This window comes from Eucalyptus grandis, chromosome 3, assembly GCF_016545825.1.
Source record: "Eucalyptus grandis isolate ANBG69807.140 chromosome 3, ASM1654582v1, whole genome shotgun sequence".
NCBI classification, from domain to species: domain Eukaryota; kingdom Viridiplantae; phylum Streptophyta; class Magnoliopsida; order Myrtales; family Myrtaceae; genus Eucalyptus; species Eucalyptus grandis.
Window position 1 is genome coordinate 54,013,167 of NC_052614.1, and position 16,998 is coordinate 54,030,164.

The 16,998-nt window shown below is 41.9% G+C and overlaps 1 protein-coding gene and 1 long non-coding RNA gene across 2 annotated transcripts; both read right to left on the reverse strand.

The window, feature by feature from the left end:
* Nucleotides 1–7,384: 7,384 nt before the first annotated feature.
* Nucleotides 7,385–11,109, reverse strand: LOC104437774 (carotenoid 9,10(9',10')-cleavage dioxygenase). Its single transcript, XM_010050800.3, has 13 exons — nt 10,986–11,109; nt 10,615–10,752; nt 10,369–10,474; nt 9,943–10,202; nt 9,517–9,696; nt 9,346–9,424; nt 9,185–9,266; nt 9,017–9,079; nt 8,792–8,930; nt 8,387–8,711; nt 8,217–8,281; nt 7,939–8,100; nt 7,385–7,851 (listed from the first exon to the last, which is right to left on the reverse strand). The coding sequence occupies exons 1-13, from the start codon at nt 11,091–11,093 to the stop codon at nt 7,678–7,680; spliced, it is 1,881 nt and encodes a 626-aa protein (XP_010049102.2). The 5' UTR covers nt 11,094–11,109; the 3' UTR covers nt 7,385–7,677.
* Nucleotides 11,110–13,012: 1,903 nt separating this feature from the next.
* LOC120291310 lies at nt 13,013–14,073 on the reverse strand. Its single transcript, XR_005549294.1, has 2 exons — nt 13,989–14,073; nt 13,013–13,881 (listed from the first exon to the last, which is right to left on the reverse strand). It is a non-coding gene; the product is annotated as an uncharacterized LOC120291310 (long non-coding RNA).
* Nucleotides 14,074–16,998: the final 2,925 nt, after the last annotated feature.

Here is a 16,998-nt window from a genome sequence, read left to right on the forward strand (position 1 = left end):
AGGATATAATGGTGTTGGCATCTCCACCAAAGTTACGAGAGTACCTACCATATTGATTACTGTTATCAAGGCATATTACGATTACCTTAGAAAATGTAAAATCCATCTTGTTCTTTTAGTAGTGGTAGAGAATAGAGAAATTCGTGAGATGACGGTCTAGGGCGGGATGTAGCAAAGGGATTGATGATTCGAGGTAAAGATGTCCACTGGAGTCAAAGATGTCCACTGGACTCCAGCAACAAAGGTAAACGTAGATTGAAATCGCACCAATGGAAGTCCAATGGTTGTGTGAAGAGTTTTGAGTGTTACGAACTAGGTTATAAAGGTGGTAGAATGCCACAAAGAGTGTGGAAAACATTGCCGAGGATAGTATCAATGGTGCGAAGCCCATCTTGTGTGACCACCAATTCGTTAGAAGATAGATGGGTGCTAGATACAAGGTATTATTATCTTATGTCACCTCATAAGAACTAGTTTACTAATTACCAAACTAAATATGGCATTAGAGTTGTAATGGGGAATAACGTTGCCTATAAGGTTGTGGTGATAAGAACAATTTTGATTCATGTGGGTTAAAGCGCACACAATCGACGTAAGGTGTGACATCCCGATTTTTCCACTTCTATTTTCAATAAATTGAGACGGGCATTTCGTTGGCACGACGCATATAGTTCTTTTCCTTGAGTCGGCCACTCATGTGGAAACTAGTCTATCGGGTGAAGCCGTAAAATTCTAATGCATCGGACTCGAGAATTTGGCCGAAGCGACCTTTCGGCCGAGCCTAATCTACGGGGGTCATTACGACACAAATAAAAATCGATTAGAGACCTGGAGATAGGTCGACTCGACGAGGCATGTGATCGAGTGTGGGTGATTCCACCGGATCGCACAATTCTTGTTGATCGGCACTGGACCGACTTTTCTATCGATTGGGTACCTTGTGTTCGTATTTGAAATCTCGAGACACCCATGACAACCTAAGTCGCCAATGTTTCAAAGATGTACATTGTGGCTTGAGATGATCAACCACAAGGTCAAATGCGTGAAAATTTCTAAAGGCTACCGTGTAGGTTGGGCCGCGCTAAGATCGTCCAAAGTGAAATTAACCGTGGAATTGAGATCGAATCGAAATGGAAGTACCACAAATCATTTTAGGATCATCGACTTATCTTTGGAAGATTTTAAATGCAATCGAGTTCTTTGGCAAATTAAATCCGAAAATGGCTAATTTGGCTCGAGAAATAGTAGGCTCGTCTTTGGTCGTCTTTTGGACTTAAGTTGGTTATGGACAGTGAAGATGTGAATCGAGTGTGGTGACATTGGATTAATTTTATGGACTTCACTGATTTGATTGATTAGAAGAGAATTGATGAGAATTTAGGAAATTGAGTGTCATGAATTGGGCCAGGCGGAAAATGGAATTAAACCCATTGGAATAAGGTTGTGGGAGTTTTGAGTGAGTGGAGTATGACATCATGGATGATGTCGTGGTGGTGGCCATTTTTGTGGGTTAAAGAAAAAGGAAAAGAAAAGGGAATGGTCCCATCCCTCTCTCTCTTTCATCTTCATCTTCTTCGTTGGAACCGTGCAAGGGGAGGGGCGTGCGATGCAGGGAGGAGCTCGGCCAGCAGCTCGCCGGCCGCCCGCCGGCACACCATCGTCGCCGTCGCGGTCGCCGCTCGCTGCCGCCGCCCCGCGCGTCTCCGCCCGCTCACCGTCGCAGCCCCGCGAGCTGCTCCGCCCAGCCGCCTCCGTTTGCTGCTCGAGATCTCAGATCTGGTCGGACGCCGAGCAGAAACCAGCAGCTCCACCTATCGCCGTCCTCGCCCCGCGTCGCTTCACTGCCGTGCTGCCGTCCGTCTCCCTCTCGCTCGCTCGAACGCCGTCCGCCCCGTCCAGTTGAGCTACCGTCGCTGCCCAGCCCTGTTCGGCCAGCCAAGGCTGCGAATCAGCCGCCGTGAGCCGCCGTGCTCCCCCGCCGGAGCCCGCCTGAGCTGCTGCCGCCCATCCCCGCCGTTCCTCCGCCCGAACCGGCGCCGGATCTGCTCCCTCTCGGCCCCGATCAGCAACCCAGAAAATGGGTATGGCAGCGGGTGTTTGGCCCGTTTTGGCCGCCTTCCCGAGCCCGGATGCTCGGCCCGCCTTGAGGAAAGTCGATCCTCGCGTCGTCCTCGTCGTTTTGGTTCGCTCGGCTCGCTAATCCGGTGAGTTTAACTCACTAAACCTCGCTTAGAGGGTTAATGATGCTTTAGGTGTGTTTAGTTTATGTTAAGTGTTATTAGGTGGTTAGTTTAATTTATTTAAGTGTAGATTATATTAATGTGCTTGATTAACTTAAATTGTGTTTAATTTAAAGTTAAGTGGATGTTTATATTAATATAAACATTGATGTGACATAAAGGAATTTACTTTTGATTTATTTAAATATCCCGAAATCATTAAATAATTTAATAATATATTATTATTCGAAATTATTAAAATATTATTATTTAATTATTTTCGGAATAAATTTAATTATTTATTAAATTCCAAAAATTTTGGTCGGGACCCTAAATTCTCGAAATTTCGTGTAGGTCGCTACGGCATTCGGATTTTGAAATTGATGATTGGATATTATAAATTGAGTGTGGATTTCGAAAACTATGGATATTATTATTTAATTATTTTCGGAATAAATTTAATTATTTATTAAATTCCGAAAATTTTCATTGGGACCTTATTTACTCGGAATTTCGTGCCGATCGTTCTTGTGCATTTAGAATTTGAAATTGATGATTGGTTGTGATGAATTGAGTGTGATTGTGATTTATAGGGGTTCTTTATGAAATTCTAATTGTGGAAATTGATGGGCGATTGGCCGTGATATGCCACCTATTAGAAAAAAAAAAAAAAAAAATTCGCGCCCGTGGGGCCGTGATATCCACCTATTAGAGTCGCGCCAGTGGGCCGTTATATGCCACCTATTAGAGGTCGCGCCCGATGGGCCGTTATATGCCACCTAATAAAGGTCGCGCCCGATGGAGCCGTTATATGCCACGATAAAGGTCGCGCCCCGATGGGGCCGTTATATGCCACGATAAAGGTCGCGCCCCGATGGGGCCGTTATATGCCACCTCTTGAGGTCGTGCCCGATGGGGCCGTTATATGCCACGATAAAGGTCGTGCCGATGGGGCCGTTATATGCCACCTGATAAAGGTCGCTCCCGATGGGGCCGTTATATGCCACCTGTTAAAGGTCGCGCCCGATGGGGCCGTGATATGCCACCTGTTAAAGGTCGCGCCGAGTGGGGCCGTGATGCCACTGATTCTAATTTTGCCTAGTAGGGCCGTGATTGTGAGCAATGATTGATTTGCTAGAATGACATGTAATCGGCCGAGTCGATTGATCGCTGAGACGATCCAAGTGGTTGAATTGTTTGATAATGTGATTGTGCCATGGTTGTTTGGTTATCATAATTGCACGTGGTTGGTTTATATAAATTGTGCTAACTCAGGATAAAGGCCGAGGCAAGGTAAGTCTTCTCGTGTGATGTGGCTAGGCCACTCGGGCGTATTTTCTTTCTAATAGGGGTTTAGGGGTTGAACTTGCCGAGACGTTGTCTCGGTGGTTATTGAATAACCATTTCAGGTCCCAGTGGACGGAGCGGCCGTATAGCTTTGGTTGGCCTTGAGGAGTTGGAGATGTGAAGTCATAAAGATTGGAGATCGTGTACGACTTGTAGGTCGTAGGATAACCTCTTTTTAAGAGCCGCTTTTGTAGGACTGTTGGCCGTAAACCCTTTTGTAATTCTATTGAATTATGTTTAAGTGTTATGTTGTGGTTTTGCTTCCTGCTTTTCTATCCCGTAGTTTATTGTCGAGGATTTGTTTCGCTTCGCATGCGTAATAAAATAAATGGGTCGGCGACATATCCTGGGATGTCGCATTTTTGATCGACCGTAGTGGGATGTGCGCGCTCGGGGTTCGGGCGTGACATAAGGCATGTGTCAGAGCTTAAAAAGAACCTTATTTTTTCTGAAGACACTCAATGACGAGTATTTTATTAAAGGTCAAGTACTTAATATCTCTTGATATGCCATTACAGTAGGAAAGAAGGTGAACTTTCTCTATCATCCATTAGGAGCTGAGTCAGAGTCACACGTGACTTAGTTATGACATATGTTGTTGGGTCACATTTTACCAACATTATTTGGTATTTCTAATTGGCCAATTTTTCTTATTTCTAACAAACAAACAAAAAAAGCTTCTTCATTCGGCCAAAAACGAAAACAAATAAACAGAAAAGCTTATCTTATCATTATCAACTTTTACTTGAACTTTCTTACCGAAACTTCAAATTTGCAACTATTATATGAAATTACTGAACTTTATTTGTTGACTTACACAATTTGTTCTTGATTACATTACCCAATAGAAAAGTTAATAAACTAATCAACTAACTCAAATAAGAGTTGGTAACCTAACTTGATTAGAGAAATTTTGATAAATCATTTGTATTAAAATTAGTAAATTCATATAAGAGTTTGCAAAATGTAAAGTCTAATTAAAAATATATATACATAAAAGTTGGCAAGAGATACAAAAAGTTGATAACTAAATAAAATATACTTGATAAGTAATTCAAATGAAAGTTGATAAATCAAAATTAGTTAGTAACTTGATCAGGAAAAAGTTGGTAAGCTACACTAGTTAAGGTTGGTAATTTCTTCAAAAAGTTGGTGAATGCGTTGCTAAAAAATGCAAATAAAAATATACAAGCGATACGAAAAGCTGGCATTGTTAAAATAGCCAATAAATAGACGTCCATCGTAACTCACATTAGCGTTTGGTAACCATTACTATTTAACAAAAAATCAAAACAATCACCGTATAGACGTGACTACATATAAGTATCAATTTTTATGGGAAAATCTCGACTAAAGAGAAAGATTAACTTTGTCAACTTTGATGAGAGAGAGAGAGAGAGAGAGAGAGAGAGAGAGAGAGAGAGAGAGAGAGAGAGAGAGAGAGAGAGAGAGGAGATGACATTTGAAGTGGTCAAAGTTGATCAAATGGAGCACACAGCAGTTAACTTGAAGTGTCATATGTGAAGATAACATCTCTGTCTCTCCTTTCTGAAGGGTCGACAAGGTATATTATGTACTACTTATTGAGTCCACACAATACGATTATGTAATTTAATAATTCCACATAGAATCAATTATTGCATCATTTGAAAATTTATTCTGCCAATTTATGGGCTTAGTGTGCACGCAATGAAAGAGGACACTTTGTTAGGCTGGTCCAAATTGGATAAGGATGTATCGCTTGCTAGGGATGACAAAGTATTAGATCCATCGTCACACATAGCACATCATCAGTCAACCGCAAATGTTAATGCTCAATGAAGTATTTAGGGCCCGTTTGGTTCGGCTTTTAGAAAATGCACGTGCAAAAATGCAAATACCTTTGGAAGAATGGAGTTTTCCGAAATGCAAATAATGTTTGGTAAAATTTGCATTGACAAACAACTTTAGCCAAAATACCGTTCGGTAAAATTTGCATTTGTAAATGACTTATTAAATTAAAAAAACAAAAAAAAATTGTATATTTTTTTTGAAGTCCGACCACCGAACCGCCGAATTTGGTGGTCGGATGGCTGGATTTGGCCCCCAGACGGTCGTTGGGGTCATGCGACCCTAGGCGGCCGTCGCCCGGTCGCGCAACCCGGGCGTCGCCCGAGGTCCGGCGACGGTCATTGGGGTCGGCGACCCTCGGGCGTGTCGCCGGCACCTTGCTAGCACACTCGACCCCTTGGCCGGCGGTCGTCGGCCTCCAACTAGCTTCTTCATGCAGTGGTGTGCAGTGGTTTTGAAGAAGATGAACAGTACCAAGGATTTGCATTCCGAAAATGCAACTTCCAAAGTACCTTTGAAGCTACATTGAGCTAAAGGCCCTTAGAGCCACTTGGAGATGCAATTGCATCTTGCCAAAGTTGCCCAAAAAAACGAATCAAACACGTTTGCATTTGGCCAAGGGACTTTAGAGTTCCAAAGTGACTTCCAAATGCCCAACCAAACAGGGCCTTAGTAGGGGTGTGCAAAGGAACTAGAACAGCCCAAACCGCCTTAAATTGGACCGAACTGACCAAAACCGATGGTTCCTCAGGGAATCAATCCATTTCTGATGCCAAATGTGGAACTGTCCATCCAGACCGGATCGATAATATATATATAATTTTTTATTAAAAAAGAAAAATTCTAAATCCCTAGGCTACTTACTAGTATTTATGTTAGATAGTTGTCTACTTTTGCCAACTTATGATAAGTTTGGTGAGCATGCTCTTTTACTTACACACTTTCTAACATACTAAATATTGTTGGTTTATTGGCTCTAACTCGGAGTGTTTTTGATGAGGTGATTATGTTGTGTAATTCTTTGTTGCATATTATAGTACTAATGCGTGAAGTTTGGTAGGACTAATTCTAAAGAACCACCAGGGAATCGGATTGGACCGACCAATCCTGTTCCCGAGTGGTCCATAAAATCAATGGGCGGTTTCTAGTTCCAATTTTTCAGAACCGATATTTAGTGGGTAGTTCCCGGATCTAGGATAGGAACCCCCACTTGGACCATGCTCACCCCTAATATTTACCCACTCCATTTCCCTCCACCTATCTCAGTGATCTCTAAATTGGGTCGAAATTGCATGCGTGTTTAGCATGCTTCGATTGGTTGTCACCTACCACATCAATGATGATGTCATGCGTCACGAGACTCATAGCCATGGATCGTTTTCTTGCAATTATCGTTTTGACAGCATGGATGATCAGGAATCAATCACTTTAATGAAAAGAACGACAACACTGAAATTTTCAGATTTGTCGAAGATGGTGCAGTGCCAGTTGTCTTGAGCCCACTAGGTTGAAGAATTTGTTGGGAGAAAAAGATAAATTTTGCTTTTTGCTTGGCTTAGAGTTAAACTCGAAGTATCTTTTTGTGTACATATGCTTCCAATTTTTAGTGGCTAGCTGGTGGAGTTGCTATTTGACAATAATTGGGTTGGTGAGGCAGTTTTGGCCTTTATAGCTGGGCTGAAGGATCAGAGGAATATGCCTCTTTGGAATTTTCTCTCTCTCGCGTGCTCAGGTAGGCAACATGTTGATGCAAACGTTTCAATGTTGGTCACTGCTGTATCTAAATGTGGAAGCTGCTAATTGTTTCAAAAGCTTGCAGAAAAATTGGTAAGAACTTATAAAAATGAGCGTTTAGCATCCCATTTTACATCAATTCTTGCGGTGAGGGGCGTAATTATCAGGAAATATTACGAAAACCGTCTTCAACTTCAGATCCTATATCAAATACCCTTTTCATATTTCAGAATATTGCAATCATTGTACTTACTTTTTACGACAAATTTGATGCCCGCACACGATGTTACATATTGCCATTTTATTTCTCAAAACACCCCAATCCCAAAAATTAAAAAACAAAGACAGCAACATCCGCCCATACTTTCTTATCCAAATAGAGAGGCTTGCTCAATTCGACCCAAACACCGCCATGTCTCTACGTCTCCACCGCGCACCCCGCCATTGCTCCTTCGGAGGCCATGGCTGACCTCAGCTCAAGGCCCGATCGAGATTGAACTCCTGCCATGGTCGAGCTCGATGCCGACCTCTCACGGCCTCATTGGCCTCAAGTCGCAGGCTCATGCCGAGCTTGTTTGGTCTCGCTCTCACAAGCTTCGAACGAGCTACCACTTGGTGTTTGACTAAAGAAAGCTCCGTGGAAACCATATGGAACTCGAGAGGGAAGCGTTATTTTCGCAACCGGTTCGCCACAAAAGCTCCTGGTGTCAACTATATGAACCTGCAATCAAGTAGCAAGAATCAGTGAAATTTGAATATACATGAAAGAAGACCATAAAAATTATAGTTGTCGTGATTATTCACGAACTTGGGAGATGTCGGTAGATTCATCGTGAACGAAAGTAATTATCCAACCGTCGTCCTCTTCGATTCCATTTTCTTTAGGAACAAAGGCAGCTCCGCTGCAGAAGATGTTCTCTCCAAACCTATGGTACTTAACCTTAATCGTGTCCTCAGACGGTTTCTCTTTCTACAGAAAAGAAAAGGACTGACGAATGCATCCATAAATTACGCATTTGATTGCATCAAAGGGAAGAAAACAAGGTAAAAAGGAAATAAAAAATTGTTCAAGAGCCTTCTCTTTACCGATGAAACTGCAGCTACCGGTTCGTCAAAATATAATTTCGCTAGGCCTCCAAACTTGGGCATGCCTGAATCAATCATAAAAGAGAAAGAAGAAACTAATCTTGAGATCGAAAAGATTTACGAAGCAGGTTTTCTAATGTCAGGGTGGCAGTTTTATGTATGATCATCACCTGAGGTAGAGCTTGCTGGCAAGTCTGCAACTTGGGTGTATCCAAATTTATTTTTAAGGCCTGTGAAGTTGCCATTAATCATAGGGAAGTCCATGGAGTATTCAGTTCCAGTGAGATTTCTTTCCTTAACTTCTCCAGTCTTCATGTTCAATCGCCATTCGTACACACGCGAGAAGAACGATGTTTCCTCTTCTGTCGAGGTGGCAACGCTTCCATCACTTGATCTGATTGGCTTCAATCTTTCTGAGAACCATTCGTATTTATGCAGACCATAATCCGGACCCGGAATGATTGATTCAAGAGACCTGCAGCTCCACACTACAACCTGCGTTCGATTTGACAAGCGGTTAACGTTGTTGAGAATCAGTCCCTGAAAGGCAAAACCGCAGTTCAGATGATAGTCACCTCGTGACCATCCTCGAAGCAATTCAGAATATGCAGTGCGCTGTTGGGTTCCACATAGAACCAGCGGACTGAGCTAGCGTCACCATAGCGAGGCATTACCCCGATCCTCGCATACCCTCCCTTATTGTATTTTATCAATCTACATTGTCAATGAAAAGTTGAACACCAATCAACATGGGTTAGAATTACATGCTAGTTTTGAAGTTATAGGACCGCATTACTCACGTTCCTCCTCTGATGAGTCGATTTATGTCTATCGTGGTCGGGAAATCCATGATCACATTGTACCTGCACATAATCCTTGGTCACATCAACAAATTCACTCGCTTTGATAGATATTAGATTGAGCAGCAGGTCACATACTTTATTAATGTGGCATACATATATACTAACCTCTGCGTGACCCCGATTTCATGACAGAGGGGACATCTATCGAGATTGAGATCAGCTTTATGAACTAGTTCATTGCCATCAGCTGAATATTTGGATCAGAAATCCATTAAAAAAGCCATTACTGAGTTGACAACAGTGTCATAAAGATTAAGAAGAGTTACCAGAGATCACTCCAAGTTCCATGAATGGCTTTACTGCATCTACCCCGACTGTAACTAATTCTGCAGTCTCTGGTGCTCTCTGGCATGTGCAAAATGAGAGAGAATGGACTTTTACAGTTGCATAAGATGGTGCATGATGTTCAGGTAATGTACAGATTCATCGCGACGCACCTTTGGGTGGCTTGTAAATGGTCGATTCCATCCTCCATTCACATTCCAATCGCCCAGAGTTTCAAGTGTGAAAATGTCGACCTCTTGAGGCAAGTAATTTTCCGCGATCGAGTAGAACCTTCCTCCATGTTCGAGGATGTTAGTATTGCTGAATAGTTTGTTCGCCTTCCCAAATCTCAACTGAGAAATTTCAGTGGAGAAACAGCGCCGGTCAGAACTGGTTAGCTTATTATCTGCAGAATTTTCTACCATCTAGTTTTGAAATTGCCAAAGTTTGTACTCAGAATCCTCAATTATTATTATTTTTTTTATATCAAACTAATCTCAGTTATTTCCGAAATGTCCTGATGTTTCTCTTAGAAGACAAACTTACGCCTATTGTATCAACGTATGGTAGGACAGACATGGTTAGGTCAGTGGACGCACCATATTTAGCAGATGAGCAGACAAAATGGCCAAGGAGTTGCCTTCAATTGCAGGTAGAAAGGATGGTTTGTTCCTTTGTTTTTCTAGCTTGTACGTTTCCGTTTCGACATATCTGTTGTTGTATCGTACAGCCCACATTCCGTCGCTATCTTTGTTGAAGTACACAGCATGAAGCATTCCTTCTCCTTCAATCCAAGCATGACTCGACCGTCCGAACACAGATTTGGTTGATTTTAGACCTCCAAATAGTGGGTTTGACCCTGCAATTGTTGTAACATAATAAAGATGAAGTAAATACGAATTCACACATCAGAGGAAAACTAGGTCCTAAAGTGAGCAGCACGCATGCTTTAGCTTCTATATGCGACATCATAAGATAAAACTCATTTTGCTACAAGATGTAATCAGAATCATGCATGTCCTGACCGTTTCTAATGTAAACACCCTCAGGAAAATCCTCCGGTATCTGCCCTTCAATATTGTCGCTGATGTTAATGGCTCTTCCCAATTCACCAACTGGCCCAAAATTCCTCTGCACATATCAGATGAATTGAACAGATGAATAAATGAAACCCAGTTGGTCCTTCACCTGTAATATCTTCAAAAAGGTGATCTTGATTTCCTTCATCTTGTGAACTATTGTCTTAACCGAATGCAGTCTAAATAGCTAACCTGAGGGGGGAGTAATGGTTGGTCCTCGAACTGGAACACCAAGTTGACAAATGTGTCCAATATATTCACACACGCATTTTTTATTACATCTGCAAAATCAACTCGAAGAGGAGATTGCTGCCAATCTTTCCCGAATGGCTGCTCAGAAAGTTGCAAAATTTGCAGTCAGTTTGGCAGATTTTTATGTGCTGATCAACTCGAGTCAACACGTCTCCTTGTGGAGAGACTAATCGGGCAATTCAATGACTCTCGGAGCTACGTTATTCTAATAGAGTGTAATAACTTCACTAAGCTAAACTCAAGTTAGATATGGCTGAAGGAATGATATCATAATATGAGAGAGAGAGAGAGAGAGAGAGAGAGAGTTTTACTTTGACAGCAGAGGAGAGGTTAGGCTTGAAGTGATCAGAACTGAGTAAATCCGAGGACCTCTGAACAGAGCAGTTCACTTGAAACGCCATAAATGAAGAAGCAGCCATCTCTGCTCTCTCTAAGTCTCTGCTACAGGGTTGAAGGTTGGCGATGTATGCCAACCCGGCCCTTCATGCAATTATGTATACTGCCAATGAGTAATTAATTTGTCTACCCTTAGTGAAAAAGATTAACTTTTGCAAATTCTGCGCAATTAGATGCGCAGACACTCGGAGTAAATAATTCGAGGGAAAGCCGACATGACTTCAATCAAAGGTAATGTAACTGAATTAGTCCAAGAATAGACTTTGTCAGGATCCACCTTAGATAAAACCGGAACACGACATGGCTCGTTTTCACGATACATATTTAAAGCTCATTCGAGATTGGCCCAGCATGACTCATTTACAAAAAAACTTTGTACGAGGTACGATAACATCACAGCAACATACGTACGAGAAAAGACAATGCGACAATATAATTTAGTTTTGTCGATTGCTGGCGTGAGCTGGGACATTAGATTCTACGCCTTTAGTATTAAGAAAAGCAGAGGACCTTTCGTTTTCTCTGTGAGTTGGAAATGGTTTGGTTGAAATGGAAACTCTCTGATTTGTGAAAATGGGTTGTTGCATCAGAGAACGCCTCCAATTGGCTGGCCATTGGAAGATGCTTCGATTTGGCTTTTTCTGAGTTGATATGAGTTAACATCTGTTGAGTGCTTAACTCTTGTTTTGGCGTTACTTAGAGATTGGAGGCCTATGGAAGATGCTTAGTTTAATATTGACAAAGAGTGATCCAAAGGAGACATGTTATGCGAATCTAATTTCTTCCGATTTCATAAGAGTAGATCATTTGTCATCCGCAACTACAAGTTCACGGGGTTTTGAGTCCGCATCTGGTAAGAGAGTGAGGATAGACATATGGGCGATCGATTTTAAGATGGATAGGTTTCACATTTGGAATTTGGAATCTATCCTATTAGAACCAGTTTCAGTTTTCGAAACCTAAAAGTTACCCTGTTTAGCTTAAGATCTACCATGTCTTTCCAATTTGATTTCAAGGTCTAATTGAGAATCTATTTTTCTTTGGTTCCTTTTTTTGGTTTAATTTTTATGGTAAAATAATACGAGTAACAACATAATTCAAAAGAAAAGATGAACAATGACAAGCAAGTAAAGGCAAGTTAGGAATGAGCAAGGGCAAGCCACGAGCGAGCAAGGGTAGGGTGACTTGGCGAGAGAGAGAGAGAGAGAGAGAGAGAGAGAGATTAGGAATATTGGGCTTCATGAAACCGGTTCCAAACTTGGTCCAATTGGTCCAATTTCCTTGGGTTCTTCACTTAGAAATAGGAACCGGGCCAATTTTTAGGATGATTTGGTCCAGTAACTAGGTAGAACCGATCCGGTTGCATAGCCCTAGTTGGCCTAGTGAGCCATATCATCTAGAACATTCTTGCATCTAAGTGTTTTTACGAGACTCTAGAACACTAAGGGGGTAATATGGGAATATACACTTATCTTCTAGAAGATTCCTATTGATCTCCACTGTTAGATCAACTTTAAACCTACAGTTATAAAGAAAGGCATTCAATGGTGGCTTGCCCCTTCATTGGAGCCATCTAAGTTGAGCACACTACCTTGAGCCGACCAATCAAAATCCTATCAATTAAGGGATAGGAAAATCAAGTAGATAACTACCTTAATTTAGACTCAACTAACTAAGCTTACCTAGTGGCAAATTTCCGATGCATCACAAAAAACTCACCCAAAGCAAGACCATTAAATGCCGTCCACAGTAAAGGGGTAACTCGCGACCACATTTGATCACATCATATTTCTTTCTACCAAACTCCAATTCTAGTGAGCTTACAATCAAAAGAAAGCATTTTTTAAGTAATAAAAGATCTTGAATTTCACCAACTCAAAAGAAGGCAGAAAAGGGGCAAAAGTAATGCTAAACATAGTAGTTCAAAATGTTAACACTAGTGTGAAATTTCAAAAGTTTACCCCATTCGATCCATAACTTCAAATTGACTTTTTTAAGATTTCACAGCTCCATGACACCGTAAAATTTTGTTATTACATAGTTTTGTAGCTAAAAAACTCCTAGATTGAACAGGCAACTTTAAATTATAGTGACTCTAGATTTAAAGTTCAACTACCAAAAATTAAGTAAATAAAGGCTACGGATCATTGACGAGTGCTATGAAACGGAATTGATCTGGCTTGTTGGAACCTCCCAGAGTGTGCATGCAAGGAAACCTTTTCTTCTTTTTCTCTTTCTCTCGTCTTCTCCAATTTCCCTCTCCCTTTTTTAACTCATGAATGGTGCTGTGACAAAGAAGAGAAAATAAAAGAGCAAATCCGTCCGATGAGCTCCTCTCTCTCGGTCTTGAGAGCTTTCCCTTACCTCCCTTGGTAGCTGTCCCCCAAACCCTAGTTTTGTCCTGCATTTGTCCGAATCCCCAAAACCCAAAACCTCTTGTGTAGTTTTCTATCTGCTTTTTCCTTGGATCATTGATGATGTGGAAGGATAGGGCTATTTTCCGTTGACGTCTTCACACAGCGCGAGGTTCTAAAGGTTCGACCATGTTGAATATAGCTTTTCTCTAAGGGATTTCTTCTGGGTTGTTGTGCAGCCTCTCGAAAGGGGTTTTTCTTCTTTTATACACGTCTGGATGGATTTCTTCAGTTAAGAGCAGGAGAATGGTGGCGAGTTCTGGTTCTGATCTTTGGTCTCCCGTTGTTTAGCAAGAGCTGTTTCTTGGGGGGATAAATGGATGAACCTGAAGCAAAAGATTGCCGTCTGGCCTTATTATGCAAGAGGCTTGGGAATCTGCGAACCGAGGTGGATGCTCTGCCTCGGGAGAGAGTAATTTCAGAGGCGATGCTAGATGAATGTAAACATATTGTGTTCGGTAAATTGTATTTAGAAGGAAATATCAATTATCAGGCATTTCTTACCATTATGAAGCGAGCTTGGAAGGTAGATTTTGTGAGCTTCACGCAACGCAAAACAGATATCTTGTCTTTTACCTTTGATTCTGAAATGGATAAAAAAAAAAAAAAAAAAAGAGTGTTAATAAACAGCCCATAGTCCTTTGCGAGTAATTTACTGATACTTAAACCATGGGAGCCTAACAAACCTGCGCAATGTTACAAATTCACAAGCTGTGAATTTTGGGTTCGAGTTCATGGTCTACCAATCGAATGGTGCAGTGAGGAGGTTGTGTCACATATTGCCCAAATAATAGGTTGTGTAAAGGAAGTAAAAGTGGAGAAAAAATGAGTGGCATTTCAAAAGGTGGGAAGAGCAAGAGTAGAACTGGACCTGGATATACCTTTAAGGCTAGGTACCTTATATAATTTGGGAGAGGAGAAAGTTTGGCTGGATTTTAAGTATGAGAGGCTACCTATGTGACATCCCGATTTTTCCGATTCTATTTTCAATAAATTGAGACGGGCATTTCGTTGGCACGCATATAATTCATTTCGGAGTTGGCCACTCATGTGGAAACTAGTCTATCGGGTGAAGCTCGTTAAGAGTTTCTAATGCATCGTACTCGAGAATTTGACCGGGAAGACCTTTCGACCGAGCTAGTCTCAAGGGTCATTACGGCACAATTAAAATCGATTAAAGATTGGAGATAGGTCGACTCGACGGAGGCATGTGATCGTGTGGGTGATTCCACCGGATCGCACAATTCTTGTCGATTGGCACCGGACCGACTTTTCTATCGATAGGGTACCCGTGTTCGTATTTGAAACTTGAGATTACCTCGACAACCGAAAGTCGCTAATGTTTCAAAGATGTACATTGTGGCTTGAGATGATCAACCACAAGTCAAATGCATAAAAATCTCTAAAGGCTACCCGGTAGGTTGGGCCGCGCAAGTATCGTGCCAAAAAGTGAAATTAACCGTGGAATTGAGATCGAATTCGGAAATTGGAAGTGCCTGGGTGTGTCACAAATCATTTCGGGATCATTGAATCATCTTTGGAAGATTTTTCATGTAATCAGAATTTTCAGCAAGTAAATCGAAAATGGCTAATTTGGCTCGAGAAATTAGTAGGCCCGCTTAGTCGTACTTTTGGGACTTAAGTTGGTTCTATGGACAAGTGAATATGTGAATTGAAGTGTGGTGACATTGGATTAATTTTATGACTTCATTTAGTTGATTTGAAGAGAATTGATGAGAATTGAAGAAAGTGAATGTCTGAAGAATTGGACGCAAAAATGGAATTGAACCCATTGGAATAAGGTTGTGGGAGTTTTGAGTGAGTGGAGTATGACATCATGGATGATGTCATGGTGGGCCATTTTGTGGGATTAAAGAAAAAGAAAAAGAAAAGGGAATGGTCCCATCTCTCTCTCTCCTCCTTCTCTCTCCTTCCTCTCTCCCTTCCGTTGGCTTCTCCTCCATCTTCTTTGTGCGAAAGACCAGAAAATTTGCAGAGGAAGAAGCCGAAGCAGCCCCTCGTCGTTCGCCTCCTTCGTCGCTCGTCGCCCGTCGCCGGAACCGCCGAAGCCAGCTCGTCGCCGGTTCTCCTTCACCCGCTCACGCCGCTGCTCTTCCCTCGTTCGCCGTCGTCCTCGCTCGTCTTCACGTTTGGGAGGCTGTCCGACCAGCCTAGGTCACGGATCAGCCACCGTGAGCCGCCGTGCGCCCCCCGCCTTAGCTCGCCGGAGCTTCGCCTTGCCTCCGCCGCCCTTGGCCACCCGAACCGGCGCCGGATCTGCTCCTCTCGGCCCCGATCAGCAACCCAGAAAATGGGTATGGCAGCGGGTGTTTGGCCCGTTTTGGCCGCCTTCCCGAGCCCGGATGCTCGGCCCGCTTTGAGGAAAGTTGTTCTCCTCGGCGTCCCCGTCGTTTTGGTCCGCTCGGTTCGCTAATCCGGTGAGTTTAACTCACTAAACCTCGCTTAGAGGGTTAATGATGCTTTAGGTGTGTTTAGTTTATGTTAAGTGTTATTAGGTGGTTAGTTTAATTTATTTAAGTGTAGATTATATTAATGTGCTTGATTAACTTAAATTGTGTTTAATTTAAAGTTAAGTGGGTGTTTATATTAATATAAACATTGATGTGACATAAGGGAATTTACTTTTGATTTATTTAAATATCCCGAAATCATTAAATAATTTAATAATATATTATTATTCGAAATTATTAAAATAATATTATTTAATTATTTTCGGAATAAATTTAATTATTTATTAAATTCCGAAAATTTTAGTCGGGACCCTAAATTCTCGGAATTTCGTGCCGGTACTACTGACATTCGGATTTTGAAATTGATGATTGGATATTATAAATTGAGTGTGGATTTCAAAACTATGGATATTATTATTTAATTATTTTCGGAATAAATTTAATTATTTATTAAATTCCGAAAATTTTCATTGGGACCTTATTTGCTCGAATTTCGTGCCGATCATTCTTTGTGCATTTAGAATTTGAAATTGATGATTGGTTGTGATGAATTGAGTGTGATTGTGATTTATAGGGATTCTTTATGAAATCCTAAGTGTAGAAACCGATGGGAGATTGGTCAGAAATACCACCTATTGGAGGTCGTGCCTGAGAGAGGCCGTGATAAACCACCTTGGAAAGGTCGTGCCCGATGAGGCCGTGAAAACCACCTACAAGAGGTCGTGCCCGATGAGGCCGTGAAATACCACCTATTAGAGGTCGTGCCCAGAGAGGCCGTGATAAACCACCTGTGAAAGGTCGTGCCAAGAGAGGCCGTGATAAACCACCTGTGAAAGGTCGTGCCCAGAGAAGCCGTGATAAACCACCTATTAGAGGTCGTGCCCGATGAGGTCGTGATATGCCACCTATTAGAGGTCGCGCCCAATGGGGCCGTGAATTGCCACCGTTAAAGGTCGCGCCGAGTGGGGCCGTGATGCCACCGATTTAAATTTGCCGAGTAGGGCCGTAGTTGAGAGCAATGATTGATTTGCTAGAATGACATG

Excerpts from the sequence above, each read along its gene's own strand:
- LOC104437774 (XM_010050800.3), bottom strand. The coding sequence starts at position 11,093 with ATGGCTGCTTCTTCATTTATGGCGTTTCAAGTGAACTGCTCTGTTCAG. Across the intron at positions 9,267-9,345 it reads GGAACTTGGAGTGATCTCTG|CTGATGGCAATGAACTAGTT; the intron begins GTAACTCTTCTT and ends CCAAATATTCAG. Across the intron at positions 8,282-8,386 it reads GCCAGCAAGCTCTACCTCAG|GCATGCCCAAGTTTGGAGGC; the intron begins GTGATGATCATA and ends TGATTGATTCAG.